Raw genomic sequence first — 20,494 nt, forward strand, 5'->3', positions numbered from 1 at the left:
ACTAGTTTCAGAAACAAACAGTTGTCAATCACTGGTTGAGAGGGAATTGGTAGAACATTCCACTGGACTTCCTAAAATTAAGGCTTTTATTTTGTTTCTTTTTTTTTCTTTTTCATATATTTAAGGCATTGTTTGGTTTTAGTTAGTTGATATAAAGCTAAACTTACAATGGCAGGGGACCTCAGACCCGTGGCATGTGCCTCTTGCTTGATGTGGGAGCTCAGGAACGTGGCTGACGTTCCTGACTCTGACATTTGCAAGAAGTGTGTCCAACTGCAGCTCTTGTTTGACCGCATGACAGCTCTGGAGCTGCAGCTGGATTCACTGTGGAGCATCCGTGATACTGAGGAGATCGTGGATAGCATGTTTAGTGAACTGGTCACACCGCAGTTTAGAATTGCTGAGGGAGGCAGTGAATGGGTGACCAAAATGCAGAAAAGAGTAGGAAGGCAGTGCAGGTGTCCCCACGGTCATCTCTCTCCAACACAGATATACCGTTTTGGATACTGTTGAGGGAGATGGCTCACCAGGTGTGGGCAGCAATTGCCAAGATCATGGCACCATGGCAGACACTGCGGCTCAGGAGGGCGGGAAAAAGACTCGTAGGGCCATAGTCATAGGGAATTCTACTGGAAGGGGCGTAGATAGGCGGTTCTGTGGGACTCCCGGATGGTATGTTGCCTCCCAGGTGCTCGGGTCAGGAATGTCACCGATCGGCGGCAAAGCATTCTAAAAGGGGAGGGTGAACAGCCACTGGTCTTATTGCATATAGGCACCAACGATATAAGTAAAAAATGAGATGAGGTCCTGAAAGAAGAATTCAGGGAGCTAGGAGAGAAGTTAAAGAGGAGAACCTCAAAGGTAGTGATCTCGGGATTACTACCAGTGCCACGTGCTAGCCAGCGCAGAAATGAAAATTGGCAAGATGAACATGTGGTTTGAGGGATGGTGTCGGAGGGAGGGGTTCAGATTTATGGAGTTATAGAGATGTACAACATGGAAACAGACCCTTCAGTCCAACTTGTCCATGCCGACTAGATATTCCAACCCAATCTAGTCCCACCTGCCAGCACCCGGCCCATATTCCCTCCAAACCCTTCCTATTCATATACCCATCCAGATGCCTTTTAAATATTGCAATTGTACTCACCTCCTCCACCACTTCCTCTGGCAGCTCATTCCATACACATACCACCCTCTGCATAAAAAGGTTGCCCCTTAGGTCTCTTTTATATCTTTCCCCTCTCACCCAAAATCTATGCCCTCTAGTTCTGGACTTCCCCCAGCCCACTCCAGGGAAGGTTACTTACAACAGTAAGCATGCTCCCAAAGTATCTTGTTAGCTGTAAAGGCCTCTGAAGCCATTTTGAGGCAGTGAAAGGAGTAATGTTAGCATCAGCTATTTGTTTATTCTTGGGTATAACACACAGGGTTGTCAAACATCCCATGTTTTCTTGGACCGGTTGTATAAACTGGCTTTTTGCCCAGAGGCCCACTTCAGGCCTGGAGGGGAAGTGTTTTATCCCAGACACCAGACAGCTTTTTTCCTTTGTGCAAAATGTGGCATAGTAGGCAAATTTATAGGGCAGTCACGTAGGAGTCTGGGAGGAGCACAGACTTGGTATCATCAAAATTGGAGCAAATCACACAACTGCCTAACTTCTTCCACATACATTTCCCATGGACACATGATGAGGCATATTAAGACCCTGCTGCCTCCCTCACTGGACACCCTGCAGTTTGCGTATCATCTCAACCGCTCCACTGATGATGCCATTTCCACCACCCTCCATCTGGCCCTTACCCACTTGGAGAAGGACACCTACATCAGATTGCTGTTCATAGACTTCAGTTCTGCATTTAACACTATCATTCCTCATCACCTGATTGGAAAGCTGAGACTATTGGGCCTCAATACCTCCCTTTGTAACTGGATCCTGGACTTGCTGACTGGGAGAGCTCAGTCAGTCCAGATTGGAAACAGCATCTCCAATACCATCACACTGAGCACAGGGGACCCCCAGGGCAGTGTGCTCAGTCCACTACCGTTCACCCTGCTGGCACATGACTGTGCAGCGATGCACAGGTCGAATCACATCATCAATTTCACTGATGACACAACAGTAGTAGGTCTCATCAGCAGGAACGATGAGTCAGCATACAGAGAGGAATTTCAGCAGCTAATGGACTTGTGCAGGGCCCACAAGCTGTCTGTGAACATGGACAAAACAAAAGAGATGGCTGTTGACTTCAGGAGGGCATACAGCGACCACTCTCCGCTGGACATCAACAGCTCCCCGTGGAGATCGTGAAGAACACCAAATTTCTTGGCGTCCACCTGGCGGAGAATCTCACTTTATCTGTCAACACCAGCTCCACAGCCAAGAAAGCCCAGCAGCGTCTCTACTCCTTTCACCTCACCACATTCTACAGAGGGTTCATTGAGAATACCCTGAGCTGCTGCATCACTGCTTGGTTTGGTAATTGCACCGTCTCCGATCATAAGACTCTACAACAAATAGTGAGGACAGATGACAAGATCATTGGGTTCTCTCTCCCCTTCATTACAGACATTTACACCACACACAGCATCCAAAAGGCTAAGAGCATTGTGGAAGACCCCACACTCCCCTCACTCAAGCTCTTCTGCCTCCTACCATCCAGCAGAAGATACTGGAGCATTTGGTCTCAAACGGCCAGACTGTGTAACAGTTTCTTCCAGGCAAAAGAGAGTGCTGCAGATGCTGGAGATTACAGTCGAGTATGGTGCTGGAAAAGCACAGAAGGTCAGGCAACATCCGAGGTTCAGGAAAAATCAACGTTTCAGGCAAAAGCCCTTCATCAGGAAGTTTCTTCTCCCAAGCCATCAGCCTCCTTAACACTGTACGATCGGACTTTTGTCCACCTGGAATTCTTTGCACAACTTAGAATTGATACTAGAATAGTGTCTGTTAATTATCATTCTCTTTGTTACACTGTAAATTGCATGTTTTGCATTTCTTAGGCACTTTATGCCATCCATGGTATGATCATGTAGTTTCTGCTGTCCATGTAGCATCCTTAGTCCTGGAGGAACGCTGTCTCATTTTTTTACTGTGTTAGTTGTATATGATAGAAATAACAAATAAAATCTACTCTCTATAACTCCTCTCTTTCTCAATCCCACCATCCCTCACTGATGTGAACATCTCACCAGCGTCAGTCATGTTATATCATCCACCTCCAAGTACCATGTCCACTACATCCCATGCTCAAGCTTCTGCCAGCAACCCCCACATATAAGCATCCCTTCAGTTCCTCTCAATCCCATTTATAGAGTCACATTGGACCGAAAGGTCTGTTTCTGTGCTATCAGTCCATGCCAGCCACATTGCAAATGTAAACAACAGTTGGTCAACCTACTAAAACAAGATGGCAATTCTAAAGGGCCAGCACTATCCCCCCTACCCCCCCCCCCACCCCCCCAACACCCCATGGGCTGAATGGCCTCATTCTGTGTTACACCACTCTGGGTGGAACTTTTATTCAAAACACAGGGGAATGGTCAGTGGATGTGGGTAAAGGAAGGCTTTTGATCGCTTTGCCCCCACCGTAATCTCTCCCACACATTGGGACCAGTTCTGGGACCAGTCTACATCTGAACTAGGTTGGGACCAATGTCCTTGGGGGAGCTTTTGCGACAGCTGTTGGGGAAGTTTTATACTAATGTGGCAGGGAGCTGGGAACCAAAAGAGAAGACAAGTACACAGTGAAGTGGAAACTGAAGACTATAAGAAGCATGAAGATAGCATTAATAAGTGGAAGAGTAGACAGAGAGCAGATGAGCGTAAAAGAACTGCTGGTCTGAAGTGCATTTACTTTAATGCAAGGAGCATGATGTAAGGCAAATGAACTTAGGGCTTGGATTGTTGCCTGGTTGAAGGAAGGGCATGATTGGCAACTAAATGTTCTATGTTATAGATGTTCAGACAGGACAGGGAGGGAAGTAAAAGGGGAGGTGGAGTTGCAATGCTGGTCAGGGATGATATCATGGCTGTGCTAAAGGAGAACACTATGGAGGGCTTGGGTAGTGAGGTATTATGGGTGGAGCTGAGAAATAAGAAGGTTGCAGTTACATTGTTGGGGCTGTACTACAGGCCTCCCAACAGTGAGTGTGAAGTAGAAGAACAAATAGGTAAACAGATTTTGGAAAGATGTAGAGGCAATCGGTAATAGTGATGGGAGATTTTAATTTTCCCAACATTGACTGGGATACACTTAGCGTCAGAGGTCTGGATGGGGTAGAATTTGTAAGAAGCGTCCAGGAGGGTTTTCTAGAGCAGTATGTCAATAGTCCGACGAGGGAAGAGGCCATATTGGACCTGGTTCTGGGGAATGAGCTAGGACAGTGGTAGAAGTTCCGGTGGGGGAGCTCTTTGGGAACAGTGACCACAATTCTGTAAGTTTTAGAATACTCATAGACAAAGATGAGGGTGGTCCTAAGGGAAGAGTACTAAACTGGACCAAGGATATTCCAGGTAACTACAGACCAGTGAGCCTGACGTCAGTGGTGGGAAAGTTGCTGGAGAAGGTACTGAGGGATAGGATCTATTTATATTTAGAAAATAATGGGCTTATCACTGATAGACAACGTGGTTTTGTGCATGGGAGATCGTGCCTTACCAACTTAATAGAGTTCTTTGAGGAATTGACCAAGTTGATAGATGAAGGAAGGGCTGCTGATGTCATATACATGGACTTTAGTAAGGCATTTCATAAGGTTCCCCATGGTAAACTAATAGAGAATTTGCCGTCACATTATGTGCAGGGTGTTCTAGCTAGGTGAATAAAGAACTGGTTGAGCAACAGGAGACAGAGAGTAGTAGTTGAAGGGAGTTTCTCGAAATAGAGAAAGGTGACCAGTGGTGTTCCACAGGGATCAGTGCTGGGGCCACCGTTGTTTGTGATACACATAAATGATCTGGAAGAGGACACTGTTGGCATGATCAGCAAGTTTGCGGATGACACGAAGGTTGGTGGAGTAGCAGAAAGCATAACGGACTGTCAAAGAATTAAGGAGGATATAGATAGACTGGAGAGTTGGGCAGAAAAGTGGCAGATGGAGTTCAATCCAGACAAATGTGAGGTGATGCATTTAGGAAAGTCTAAATCTAGAGCGAATTATACAATGAACGTAAGAGCCTTGGGAAATGTTGATGAGGAGAGAGATCTGGGAGTGCAGGTCCATTGCACAGGTGGATAAAGTGGTCAAGAAGGCATATGGTATGCCTGCCTTCATTGGACGGGGTATTGAGTCTAACAGCTGGCAAGTCATGTTAAAATTGCACAAGATATTGGTTCAGCTGCATTTGGAATACTCCGTACAGTTCTGGTCGCTACATTACCAAAAAGATGTAGACACTTTGGAGAGGATGCAGAGAAGGTTTGTGAAGATGATGCCTGGTATGGAAGGTGCTAGCTATGAAAGAGAGGTTGAGTAGGTTGGGATTGTTTTCATTAGAAAAAAGGAGATTGAGGGGGGACCTGATTGAGGTTTACAAAATCATGAAGAGTATAAGACAGGGTAGATAGAGATAAGCTTTTTCCCAGGGTGAAGGATTCAATAACAAGAGGTCAGGCTTTCAAGGTGAGAAGTGAAAAGTTTAAGGGGGATACATGTGGCAAGTACTTCACACAGAGGGTGGTGGGTGTCTGGAACGCGTTGCCAGCAGAGGTGGTAGAGGCAGGCACAGTAGATTCATTTAAGATGCATCTGGACAGATGCATGAGTAGGTGGGGAGCAGAGGGATACAGATGTTTAGGAATTGGGCAACAGGTTTAGATAGTAGATTTGGATTGGCTCAGGCTTGGAGGGCCAAAGGGCCAGTTCGTGGGCTGTAAATTTTCTTTATTCTTTGTTCTAAGGCAGAATTGAAAAAGAAGAAAGCATTATCTATGTTGGCACAAGATAATTGTTTCATACTATCAACAGCAAGGAAATCTGTGACTCTTAGAGAAGTGGTAGAAATTTTTTTTATCATCAACGAAGAACATTTAGATAACAAAAATCAACAAAATTTGCTAGAAGGTTCACTGGGAAGAATAAGCAGTTGGAACCATTTGTGTTCATTGAAGAAACATTTCCTGAAGTTGTTCAGAGAGAAAAGCAGATGTAACAAAACTGATATGGTACGATTTTAGGTTAGATTCCTTACAGTATGGAAATAGGTCCTTCTGCCCAACCAGTCCACACCGACCCTCTGAAGAGTAACCCACCCAGAACCATTTCCCTCCTAACACCAACACTAGTGAGCAATTTAGCATGGCCAATTCACCTGAACTGCACATCTTTGGATTGTGGGAGGAAACTGGAGGAAACCCACGCAGACACAGGGAGAATATGCAAACTCCTAGGCTGGAATTGAACCTGGGACCCTGCTGCTGTAAGGCAGCAGTGCTAACCACTGAGCCACCATCGCCCTATTTGACTTTATTGACAGATGATGAACAATCTTCTCATACCACACTTGAGGATGTGAAAATGTCTAGCTCACCAGGAAGACATCCACAGCAGGCAAATTAAATGTCCAATCCTCCTACTCAAGTTGAAGACTTTTCAGTTTCAACTTAAAAAAATTAGCGTAAGAAACTTATCAGCTATGATTGAATAGCAGAGCAGACTTGAAGGACTGAAAGGCTTAATTTATGCTCCTATGTCTTATGGTCTTACAACAAGCGAGAAAATTTGCTTGAAAAAAAATGGGCATGCACCAGTGTTTGACATGCTGACTGCAATGAAGTCGACACTGGCATTCATCGCTTCAAATATGTCAACAACTTGACAGTTATCAAAAAGCACAGCATCTGAATCTTGAATGCCAGCTATTCTTGCATGTTTGTAAATGGTTTGTGCATAATGGAATGCACCTAACCGCAAATAGAGTACAATTGTTGACATTGCTTTCATTCATAATAAATTAGCTGCTCCCAATTTGTAAGTAAATGATGTCACAGTCTAACATCATTATAACATAAAACCACTGGGTTTAATTATTCAGACAGAGATAAAATGATATGTACACATCAGTTCTATTGTTAAACAGGCTGACACTGACCAACATCTGAACATGCTTCAGAAACTGATTTTATTCCTTCTCCAGTGACAATCTTGCAACCATTTTCACATCATTTGGTTGTCCCTGGAATACAGGGTACCAGTACCATCAAGCTGAATCACAGAGCTGCAATGTAAGGCTATTATAATGTAAGAAAAGGGATTGCAGAGTAATTGTTGGCTCCGATTGCTATCATTACTCCAATGCCTAACAGGAGTGCAGACTGAAGTTAATCATGAAAAGATATGATCAATATGATAAAACAAAAGAACAGTGGATGCTGGAAATCTGAAACAAAAATTGAAATTGCTGGCAAAATTCAGCAGGTCTGGTACCATCTGTGAGAAGAAAGCAGCTTTAACATTTCAAATCCAGTAACTCTTCATCAGAAAGGAACAACTCTGCCATTCTTCACAAGATTGCTGCCAAACTCAAAATATCACTACTTGTTTCATAGCAGTTACCAGCTACAGAACTCAAAAAAAACCTATCTGAATTAAGATGAAAAACAGTAAGGTTTAAGGATATTCCAATGCCATATCTTATCCACATAATAATAAACTTTATTTACTATTAAAAGCTTTAAACTCTGATAACAAAGTGTATAATCTTACAAAGTCACTTTGCTCTATTAACTTTTGTATTTTCCTATTTTTCTTTAACTGATTAAAATGTACTTCAATTCTACCCTTAGAAGCAAAAAAACTTGATTCTAAATAATTAATACATAGTGATAGAGTCATACTGCACAGAAACAGGCCCTTCGGCCCAACCAGTTCATGCTGAACATAATTCCAAATTAAACCTAGTGGGGCGGCATGGTGGCTCAGTGGTTAGCACTGCTGTCTCGCAATGCCAGGGACCCGAATTCGATTCCAGCCTCGGGTGATTGTCTGTGTGGGGTTTGCACATTCTCCCCATGTCTGTGTGGATTTCCTCCAGATGCTCCGGTTTCCTCCCACATTCCAAAAAATGTGCATTGGTGAATTGGGCATGCTAAATTGCCATTAGTGTTAGGTGCATCAGTCAGGGGTAAATGTAGGGAAACATATCTGGGTGGGTTACTCTTCGGAGGGTCAGTGTGGACTTGTTGGGCTGAAGGGCCTGTTTCCATGCTGTAGGGAATCTAATCTAATCTTTAAACAAAAATCCTGCCTGTTCCTGGCCCATATCACTCCAAACCTTTAGACTTTCAATGATGACCATGCCAATGTCGAATTATGGTCCAGAGTGGGGAGTTCACCATACAATTAAGATCACGAAACAGAAATTGTTGGAAGACCTCAGCAGGTCTGGTAGCATCTGTGGAGAGAAATCTGAATTAACATTTTGGGTTCAGTGACTCTTTCCTTCACTAGACCCGAAACAGTAACTCTGATTTCTCTCCACAGATGCTGCCATACATGCTGAATTTTTCCAGCAATTTTTGTTTTTGTTTCCGATTTCAAGCAACCACAGGTTTTTTTAAACACAATTAAGGGTGACTGGCAGGCTCAAACCTGAAGGACCAATTGAAGGTCCTCCAGCTTATTAACTGCCAGCTGTCACAGCAGATAGGTGAAGGACAGGATACTCCTGCAGTTAAAATGCAGTTGGGCCACTACTGTGTGAGGAGAATCCTTCTGCAAGGTTGCTTGCAAACAAGGGTTACCTATAAACCTGGCAAGAGTGTTGCAGCTTCCTGTCTGCCATTGAGAATCTCTATCTCACCAGTTATCCCTGGTGTCCCCAGTACTATAGGGGTACCAGATGCCGAAAATGTGTTGCTGGAAAAGCGCAGCTGGTCAGGCAGCATCCAAGGAACAGGAAATTCGACGTTTCGGGCATAAGCCCTTCATCAGGAATGCCCGAAACGTCGACTCTCCTGCTCCTTGGGTGCTGCCTGACCTGCTGCGCTTTTCCAGCAACACATTTTCAGCTCTGATCTCCAGCATCTGCAGACCTCACTTTCTCCTCGGGTACCAGAGGCCTCCTGGAACACCCCATTTAGCTTTCAAGAACAATCATCAAGAGGCCTTTAATAAATTCATGCGACGACTTGCCATTTGTGGGCAATTATGAGCCATTGCATGCTTATTTTCCTCTCACCTTCCCACCTTCATATGGGAACCTGGTGGAGCCTAAAACCCCATCACCACATTTTAGCTAGATAAAGATTATTAAGAATCGCTAAAAAAAAATTTTCAGTTTTTAACATTCAAAGTTATCCAAAGATAAACAGGTGAAAACCTACTTTAAATAGGAATATTTTAAATATTTTAAACAGGAATGTTGATCTAAAATTTTACGTTAACATTAAAAACAAGCGATGGCCACCTCCCTTCAATAAAAAAACATTCAGCACTGCACACCTCATATTAATATAAGAAGTACATAATCTGGCTTTTATACACTGGTCTGGGGCCCAAAGAAATTTTGTATTAAATTTTTATTGTATGCATACATCATCCATTCAGTCCTATGTATTACATTTATATTGCTTAAAAAGAAACATACATGAATAGTGTAAAGCTGTATTCTTTCTTTGCAAATGCTACATAATCTGATATTTATGGTACAGCAGTTTTTTTCCCCATTTTTATACGAACCTGTTCTTTGGCTTTAAGCATTGTTCTATGACTTGCAAGAATTTATTTACTTTTTGTTTAAAAGGTAACTTACCATGGAACACACAGTTGTCTGCTAGGAAGTGTCTGCAGTACTGAAGGCCACTTTTTTTGTTTGGCACCCAAGAAGTCATGGTAAATCAAACTACAATCAGAGAACGTGGCGATCCTCCTCTAAAATAATATAATAAAACTGCAAAGCAAAGGGAAAACAGGATACACATAAATTAACAAACATCCTGAATCTGCGAACAAGGATAAGAGAGCAGGAAGCATTAATTAAATTCATCAGCTAAAATTTAATTCAATTTAAATCAAATACGCCTCTTAATAATGACACAGAACCATTATTTGTATAATATGAAGTTTAAAAAAAAACTATTTTTTAGCTGATTAACATTGTTACTTATAATTATTAAAAAAAACTATAGCATCATAAAATCTTACTGCAGCCAGGGATGCCACTCAGCTCATTGTACCTGTACTACTTCTTTGAAACAGTACCCGATTACTCATTACTACAACAATATTTCAAATATAATTTTTTTTAAAAAAGGAAAACCAATATGAGACAAAGCCTTTCCATGCAATGAGCAGTTAGGATCTGGAATGCACTACCTGGGAGAGATTAGTCAAGGCAGGTTCAATGATGCATTCAAAAAGGAGTTATTTGAAAAGGAACAGTGTGCAGAGTTAAAGGGATAATGTCATTAAGTGAAATGTTTACAGAGGAACCTTGGTTATCCGGCAATTGATTATCCGAATATCGGATTATCTGGAAAGATTGCAAGTTCCCGATGCTTGGCTAAACAATGCTATCCAGTATTCAATTATCTGGAATTCGACTAACCAAATGAAATACTCCCTGCCCGTGTCCTTCGGATAATCGAGGTTCTTCTGTATTTGGAATGTTGGTGCCAACTCTATGGCTGAATGGCCTCCTTCTGAGCTTTAAATTGTAATCTGAAATTCTGTGATACTATTATCGACAATCCTCTTAATGGTCCAATAATCATATTGGTGAGGATATCCGGTCAGCATGGAGGAGTTGGACCGAAGGCTCTGCTTCCGTGCTGTACATCTCTATGACTCTATGACTGTGATGCTAAATACAAAGTAATTTTTATCAGTTGTTAATTAAACGGTAATATTAATGTATGGTAATTTCATCACATTGCACGTCACAACCTTTAGCTGTATTTAAATAATGTTATATAAAATAGTGAAATCTTACATGCATTGTTATTAAAAAGTAACAGAATCAGTGAACAAATATAAAGCCATGGATTCAGAAAACATTCAAGCCTGTCCTTATGATTTATGACATAACTGGAACAATGTGATTATGGTATATACTTGTTACTCATTTCCAAAATCTGACATTTTAGACATTCCTATCCCTGGAACATTGGGAATGGACGATATCGGTCTTCACAACTTCATTTTAAAAGTAATTTAAGGGAAAATTTTGTGAAAGATTTATTGATAATATTGTGCATATGTTAAATTTAAAAGTCTAAAACTTAAATTCTGATTGAAAACTTTGCTACTTGTGACTTTTCCACTTGTTTGCTCAATAGTTTTGTTTATAGCAAGACGCAGTGTCATTTATTTCAGTGCAGATCCAGACTGCATATAGATCTTCATAACTAAACTGGCTATGGATGGCACAAAATTTCATCAAGATACTTTTTTTTTCTGTTTGCCGAGCTGGGAATTTGTGTTGCAGATGTTTCGTCCCCTGTCTAGGTGACATCCTCAGTGCTTGGGAACCTCCTGTGAAGCGCTTCTGTGATCTTTCCTCCGGCATTTGTAATGGTTTGAATCTGTCGCTTCCGGTTGTCAGTTCCAGCTGTCTGTTGCAGTGGCCGGTATCTTGGTTTCAGATCGATGTGCTTATTGATTGAATCTGTGGATGAGTGCCATGCCTCTAGGAATTCCCTGGATAATCTCTGTTTGGCTTGTCCTATAATAGTAGTGTTGTCCCAGTCGAATTCATGTTGCTTGTCAGCTGTGTGTGTGGCTACTAAGGATAGCTGGTCGTGTCGTTTCGTGGTTAGAGGCATGGCACTCCTGGAGGCATGGCACTCATCCACAAATTCAATCAATAAGCACATCGATCTGGACCCAATATATCGGCCACTGCAACGGACAGCTGAAACTGACAACTGGAAGCGACAGATTCAAACCACTACAAATGCCGGAGGAAAGATCACAGAAGCGCTTCACAGGAGGCCCCCAAGCACTGAGGATGTCACCTAGACAGGGGACAAAACATCTGCAACACATATTCCCAGCTCGGCGAACAGAACCACAACAACGAGCACCCGAGCTACAAATCTTCTCACAAACTTTGAATACTTTTTTTTCCTCTGCCCATTGCACTTCCATTCCATTCTTACCGAATGGTCTTCATTCAGCAAGGACTCTTTTTTTATTATTCATTCATGGGATGTGGGCGACACTGGCCAGGCCAGCATTTACTGCCCATCTCTAATTGCCAAGAGGGTAGTTCAGTGTCAGCCACTTTGCTGTGGATCTGGAGTTACATGTAATCCAGACCAGGTACGGATGGCAATTTCCTTCCATAAAAGGACATTTGTGAACTAGATAGTAGTCCATGGTGAGTTTGATGGTGGGATGAAACTTGTTGATATTACTGTGTAATTGTTTCTGTGACTCATCACCATGGGTCCAGAGGCTGAAAATGTCATCAAATTACCTGGTGTATAGTGCTGGTTCGCGGTCCTGCATAGTAAAGAAGTCTTGTTTGAACCTGTGCATGAAAATGTTGGCATATTGACGTGCACATTTAAAAAAAAACCCACAGTCCAAAGATGTGCGGGTCAGGTGAATTGGCCATGCTAAATTGCCCATAGTAGAGAGAAAAAAAAAAATTCACATTTGGTCCCCATGACAGTCCCTTGTATCTGGATGAAGAATGTGTTGTCAAGGGGGAAGATGATGTGATTGAGGATAAAGCAGATGAGTTGTAGGACGGGTGCTCAGAGATTGGCAGTTGTTGGTGTTGAGTACTGTGCCTGTTGCTGCGATGCCATCATTGTGGGGGATGCTGGTGTACAGTGCTGAAAAGTCCATTGTGAGGAGGAATGTACCCGGTTCAACTAGTCCATGGTTGTGAATTTCTGTAAGAAATCTGCAGTTTCACAACAGAACTTGGATGTCTCCTGTACAATGGGTTTCAAGATGCCTTCGACTTAGGCAGAGGGGTTCTCACACAGGGTCACATTACCTGATACGATGAATACCCTGGTGTATTGGCTTTGTGAATCTTCAGAAGATAGTAGAAGTTGCCGACGCAAGAAATACGTGGGGTGAGGCCGTGTAGGGAACACTGAAAAACTGGATCCATATTCCTTATTAATGTGTTTAGTTCACAGGTGTGCTCTTTGGTCGAATCGGCTGGTATTTACCTGTGGTGTTCCTGGTTGTTTAGTTGTAAGTAGACTTCATTGCAGTTGTTTGTTCTATTCTGAATGACGATAACTCCTCCTTTATCTGCTGGTTTGATGACAATGTTGTGATTGATTTTGAGGGCATGGATGGTGTTGCACTGTGATCGGGTGATGTCCTGCTCTACCTTGTGGGTGCGGCTGATGAACCTGGCATTTATATATTTCCTGACGGTTTGAGCATACATGACAAGCCCAGGGCAGTGGCCTCCAGTGGGGTCCAAGTTGACTCTTTCTTTGGTCGCTCCTCTACAGATCCCCGTGATGGCTGTTCCAGTTCATCGGTGGGATCATTGGGATCATTACTGGCATATTGAAAGGATTCTCGGAGTCTCATTCATCTGATCAATTCCTCCGTGTCTGCTGCAAAAACGAGGTACATTTTGGTGGTGGGGCAGAAATTGAGACCCCTGCTAAGATCTTCAATCTCTTCCAGTTGGAGGGGGTGGCCCAATAAGTTAACGATTGACTTCCCCACGGTGATAACATTAACCACTGTGGTGCCAGCGTGGCCTTGGCTACTGCTGGTGGTGATGCCAAGTTTATCATTCTTGGTGAGCATGTATGCGGTGTAGTTTTGCCTTGCCTGTTTGGCAATGTCCCGTAACTGTACTGCTGTATCCTGAGTGCAGGCTGAGAATGTGGACTCCATCTTAATTTCAAGGTTGTGACACCAGCTGTAGAGTTGGTGCACGAGATGATTGAGGAGTTTGCAAGAGCTATGGTGGGAAAGTGTAGTCTGTTGTTACGTCAACTTGAGCGGGTTTGTGACCTGTAATCCTTCTGGGATCTTTCCTGCTTGATTGCATTTCTGTAGAAACTTGATGTCTATGCAATATGTGCAATCTTCTTGGAAATCCTCTCCACTTTAAGCTGGCAGTTAGTGGTGTTGATGGTAGTCATGATTTGGAGAGGCCAGTGTTGGATTGGGGTGTACAAAGTTAAAAATCACATAACACCAGGTTATAGTCCAAAAGGTTTATTTGGAAACACTAGCTTTCAGAGCGCTGCTCTTCATCAGGTGGTTGTGGAGTATAAGATTGTAAGACACAGAATTTATAGCAAAAGTTTACAGTCTGAAGTAACTGAAATTATATATTGAAAAACACCTGGATTGTTTGTTAAGTCTCTCGTTTTTTAGACTGACCATGTTTGTTTCAGTATTTTCATTGTAAATCGCAAAACCTTTTTAAAAGTTACATTCTCAAGTGAACTTTAATGATAGGGATCATGTCGGCCTAAATAATGCATTGAAGGTGTGAGCTGCCCTGTGTGAGACTGTGCCACAATGGTCAGACTGATTCTCATCTAAGAAACAGATTTACAGAATCTTACATGGATTCATGCAATTTTTGAGAAAGTAAAATTTAATTCTGAAAGTACAAATTCACCCCACAAACGTACATGTGCGTGTGTGTGCGTGTTGGGGGGGGGATGTTATGAGAGTCTGTGAGAGAGTGTGTGCTTGTGTGTGAGTATAAGTCTGCGAGAGGATGCTTTTGTGAGTGTACATGTGAGCATTTCAGAGAGGATCTGTGTGAGTGCGTGTATGTGTGTGTGTGTGAGTCTGTCTGTCTGCCTGTGTATAATGCAAAGGGGTCACCTGTAGTGTGACATGAAACCAAGGTCCCGGTTGAGGCTATCCCCATGGGTACAGAACTTGGCTAAGCCACTTTTTGTTGTTGCCTGTTCCGAAGTCCCCCTTTGAGGACAGTCACCCGAAGGTCTGAGGTCAAATGTTCCAGACCGCTAAAATGTTCTCCGGCTGAGAGGGAATACTATCTGTTGATTGTTCTGTGGTGTTCATTCACACCCCCAAACGCGCGCGCGCGCACACACACACACACAGACACACACACACATATATTACTTGCAGAATTACAATTTAGTTTGCTCAAAAACTGCAGAATCCATGTAAGATTTCGTAAGTCTTTTTTTTAGATGAGAATCAGTCTGACCATTGTGGCACAGACAGTCTCACACAGGACTGCTCACATCTTCAATGCATTATCTGGGACGACATGACACCAACTGTTAAAGTTCACTTGAGAATGAAACTTTTTAAAAAGTTTTGCGATTTATATATGAAAGAACTGAAACCAACATAGTAATTATAAAAGATGAGAGACTTAACAAACAGTCCAGGTGTTTTTTCAATGTGCAATTTGAGTTACATCACACTGTAAACATTTGCTATACATCTTAAGTCTTACAATCTTATATTCCACAACCACCTGATGAAGGAGCAGTGCTCCGAAAGCTCGTGCTTCCAAAAAAAACTTGTTGGATTATGACCTGGTGTTGTGTGATCTTTAACTTCTCAAAAGGGAACCAGCCACTTTGTCTCTTCACAACCAGCACAAATATCAGAGAACGATGCCTGAGCAATATGCTGGCTAGCAGGAAGTCATAAGCATCATCTCAACAACAGAACGTGGAAACAAAGATTACTGAACTGTCTTTTTAGTTTCCCCCTGCCCTATTACTTAATTTTCTACCTGTTTGAAGCTGTATATGTGTGTGTGTTTGTCAGGAGGAATTTATAAAGGGATTAGCATTTTGATTAATGGTGTTATAAGTCACAATTTATAACAGCTTACCTGAAGCTAGAGTCTAATTACTCTCACAAATAATAATTCTTGTCAAAACTTGGTCTGTGCTTTCTATTGAAAAAGGGTCTGAATCAGGTAAATTGGGATACTTATGACTTTAGAAAATTAGGAATAGCAGGACTCAATTTCTAGCTGCTACCCCAGTGAGCTATAATATGAGGGCATTCATATTTAGTCACATGGTACAAACGCTCTGTCCATTACAATTTTCTTGAGCATGTCTTCAGTTGGTCTACAAGGACTTTGCTTACTATGAAATTCAGCATCTTCCATCGTCAAATGAGATACACTGAATTTGTTTCAACTGGCACCTTATGAACCGGCATTCTCGATAAACCAGCAAAAATCAGTAGTTTACTGAAGCTTATTTTGTCAAATAATTATAGTTTGTTAAAAAATTATTTCCCTCAATGTAAGGATATTTGTTGCTCAACTGAATGGTCACACAAAATATCAACACTTCATTCATTTTCTCCTCAAATAAAGTGATCTACCACAATGTCACAGTAGTCAATGGAGGGTGTGAGTGAGAAGGTTCTCTACCAGTCAGTTTTATTTAAGGCAAAGGTACATTATTATTTAAGTGACTTAAGCTGCAAATAAAGTATAACAGTGATGTGTACACCCACTGCATTACATTTCTTCTACTTAATGTGTATTTTTACATTGATTATGTGGTCTTCTTGATTACCCGGGATATTTGATCAACCAGCACACCCTGGCCCCATTGGTTTGCTGTACTTTAATTTTTCCGATATTTCAATACTTCAATATTGGGAAAGTTGACATGAAATTCCAAGTTTTCAATATAGCTTCTACTGTTATATTAGATCACAGACAAAACAAGACTTTTTGAATGCCTGTAGAAGAAATGTCCTTCAACAATATTATTAGGATGATAATTAATCAATACAGAAATAACTCTCTGCAAGCAAGCAAAATTGTCAGCCCTCAAGAGAGATGTTAAATTATCAACGTTTATGCATTCATGTGTAGATTGACAGATTTATCTGAAAAAATATTTAGTGTGAAAGCAAAAGTATACTCATAAGAAAATTAATACCAGATTAATTTACATAAATAAACCTTTTTAACAAAAATCAAACATATTTTTAAGTTTCCCAAATGGGTTATCAAATTCAGTGTTGAACGTTGCCATATACACTACAATAAGCTTGGTTCAAATCTGTTTTGCAGAGTTTACTAGATTAGATTAGATTAAATTAAATTACTTACAGTGTGGAAACAGGCCCTTCGGCCCAACAAGTCCACACCGACCCGCCGAAGCGCAACCCTCCCATACCCCTACATTTACCCCTTACCTAACACTACGGGCAATTTAGCATGGCCAATTCACCTGACCCGCACATCTTTGGACTGTGGGAGGAAACCGGAGGAAACCCATGCAGACACGGGGAGAACGTGCAAACTCCACACAGTCAGTCGCCTGAGTCGGGAATTGAACCCGGGTCTCAGGCGCTGTGAGGCAGCAGTGCTAACCACTGTGCCACCGTGCCGCCCACAAATCGCAGCTGGATAGCAGAATTTGCATTACAGCGAGGTTCAGTGCCTGAACGGAGAATCAGGTTGTGTCTATCCATATTTGTGTTCTCCATCTGAACTCACTGAAAAGCAGTTAGTAATAGTGTGTCCTGCTAGAAAACACACATATGGTTAATGGTTGGTAGCAGAATTGTGTGGGATTTAATACTTCCTAGTTTTGAGTTGCTTGCTGCTACTTACTTTCAGACTTTCTGTTGAGAACTTGCACTTTGTAGAGATCCTTAATAATAATCGCTAGCCATGGAACTTTATTGGAGATAAAATCTGCATCTTTAAAGAGAATTGGCAGTCAATCTCAGTTGTGTAATTATTTGGAGATGTTGAGGCCAAATTCTTTACCAATGGGGAAACATGAGTCACTTTGACCACTTTTGTACAGCATCTCCTGGGTTGTCGCAGATATTAACTAATAAAAACTGGAGAAAAGATTGCCGATGAAATAACTCCACAGAGGGGCAAGTATCCCGGCACCAAGTCTCAGACTATCACCTGATGAAGGAACGTCGCTCCGAAAGCTAGTGAGCTTCCAATTAAACCTGTTGGACTATAACCTGGTGTTGAGTGATTTTTAACTTTGTACACCCCAGTCCAACACCGGCATCTCCAAATCATGACTCGTTATTGACAGTAGAGAGCCCTTTAAACTGATCCAACTCACTCAGAAACCAGCTCTCAGACTGAACAGGATGTTTAGATTAGATTAGATTAGATTACTTGCAGTGTGGAAACAGGCCCTTCGGCCCAACAAGTCCACACCGACCCGCCGAAGCGCAACCCACCCATACCCTTACATTTACCCCTTACCTAACACTACGGGCAATTTAGCATGGCCAATTCACCTGACCCGCACATCTTTGGACTGTGGGAGGAAACCGGAGCACCCGGAGGAAACCCACGCAGACACGGGGAGAACGTGCAAACAGTCAATCGCCTGAGTCGGGAATTGAACCCGGGTCTCAGGCGCTGTGAGGCAGCAGTGCTAACCACTGTGCCACCGTGCCGCCCACATGTCTGGCACTCCTGTTCTTAACTGTCAGCCAAGACTGCCTAATTAGGGCTGTTCATCTGGTCCAATCAGGGAACTCATATTCTCTGAGGTCCATCTGGCTAACCTCATCACAATCACTACAGTCTAACTGACCAGAATTTCTGACAAACCAAAAAAACAAATAGAATTACATAAATAAAATTCCTTAATTACAAGTTAATATAACAGTTGTATACAATCTGCATTACAAAGATCTGGACCTGAAGTAACAGATTACATGGTGGTAATAAATTCTAACTTGAAATATAACATTAAATTATGGTGGTAGATTCTGTGTTTTTTGTGTAAGATGCTATATTTGCCCTTTTCTCAGGTATTTATTGCTTGACATATTGTTTGATAATACGATGTCTACTTTATGGTCTCAAATTGTTTTACACATAGTGATAAACACTATTTACTCTAGAGATAAACTTTTTCACAATTTCTAAAAATAATGCATGGCTTTCTTAGATTCTCTCAAATTTTGCAAACAGTTGATCATTACTACAGAATGTCAGAGCAATTTGCAGGCAAAAGCATAGATATTTCATAATATATGCATAATGGGTTAGATGAACATCACATCAGCAGTAAAGAAACTCATTCATCATGCAACTGCTTCAAGGACTCAGAAGCTCAACAACACTTTCTGCTAAAATCAGTCATCCCTCTCTTTCCAGTGAGTAGTTTCACTAGTTTCACCACCTCGATATCCAGTTGCAGTTGGCATGGTAACCGGTCACTCATGCCACCCTGTTGGCCTCAGAGCTTTTCCACAAAGAATGAATGCTGTGGGAAAGGTTAAGAAACAGAACAAGTTTGCTGGTGTCTTGTGTTGTTTTGACTTCTTATATTGTAATTAAACTCAATAAAGTCAAATATGATTATTTCATAAGGGGAATGATGTTGAATCTTCTTGTACTTGAGATACATTATCTCACTACAGCTTGAAAAATATTCACTTGGAATTAAGAAAGCATTAGTCTTGTTTCTATTTTATGACTACTAATGAAGATAACCACATAGGATTTAACAGATATCTATTAGATTTTGTGAATATTACATTAGTAAGTAATTATTCTGCAAAAGCAACTGAATATTCAAATCATAATTCATGGACTATTGGGATTGCTGAATATTTTCTTGTACTTATGCACTAAAAACTGAATAACTGAGTATGAGGAAATGGAGAAACACTTTGTATTCTATAACTTCTATCATGCAATGCAATAAAATTAATATTATTTCAGAAATGGACAAAGTAGAGAATTGACTAAATGTAGGCATAAAACAGTGTTTTAGAACAGTGTTTTCTCAAATATTATGGTCTGAAATGCTTTTGCAGTATATAGAATTTATTTCATTCTTGCCTTCTCAACACTACCTTGTTTGCAGGCTGAAATGAAAATGTTAGTGCCAAGTACAAAGCAGCTGTAAACTGTGGGTTTGGGTTTCTAGTGACCAGACGGAGAGCAATGACATCAATTTAACTTATAAACCTTAACAGCCATTAGAAGAAAGCCTTCATACCATCTGTTGTTTGGATTGGATTCAAATTCTGCTCCCAGAGGTGAAAGGACACAAGTTCCAAACAATGTCCTACTGCTCAATGCCAATCTCCAGGGATCTGAATTTTAGTTAATTCTGCACCTGTTCCTTATTCTACATCACAGACAATACAATGTACATAAAAATCTCTTATGCTCAGGAATATGAGAAGAAAACAAAAAAAATCTCACCTTACAAATAATTTAAATCAGATTCTGGAAAGAACACAACTATTTTCGACCATAAGTTCTTCTATTTCACAGCCCAAACTCAAATATCAAGCATATTCCTGTCATTGATCTGTTCTGCAATTGTTTATCTCAATAGCACACGTATCTCATATTCCAAGCATGAAAGTTATTAACTTGGATAATGAAAATGTTACAATCACACTAACTGTACATATTGCTTTGACATTTCTCCAGAATGTAAATGGAAATAGCACTGTGATTTTAACTTGAATTGAATCCAGATTCAAATTTACACACTAAAATGTCAGACAACTGCCTATGTTCATTTTTATATAGGTTTCAAATACTGTAAAACTTCAATGACAGATAACTACCCC

General features: G+C 41.4%; 1 protein-coding gene across 1 annotated transcript in view; it reads right to left on the bottom strand.

The window, feature by feature from the left end:
- Nucleotides 1-9,888, bottom strand: part of plch1 (phospholipase C, eta 1) — a 134,591-nt gene extending 124,703 nt beyond the window's left edge. Inside the window, exon 1 of the mRNA XM_060834159.1 lies at nt 9,756-9,888. Within this exon, the coding sequence (XP_060690142.1) occupies nt 9,756-9,834 (79 nt within the window). The 5' untranslated portion in view covers nt 9,835-9,888. The remainder of the gene's footprint in view (nt 1-9,755) is intronic.
- Nucleotides 9,889-20,494: the final 10,606 nt, after the last annotated feature.

Source organism: Hemiscyllium ocellatum, chromosome 13, assembly GCF_020745735.1.
Source record: "Hemiscyllium ocellatum isolate sHemOce1 chromosome 13, sHemOce1.pat.X.cur, whole genome shotgun sequence".
NCBI lineage: Eukaryota > Metazoa > Chordata > Chondrichthyes > Orectolobiformes > Hemiscylliidae > Hemiscyllium > Hemiscyllium ocellatum.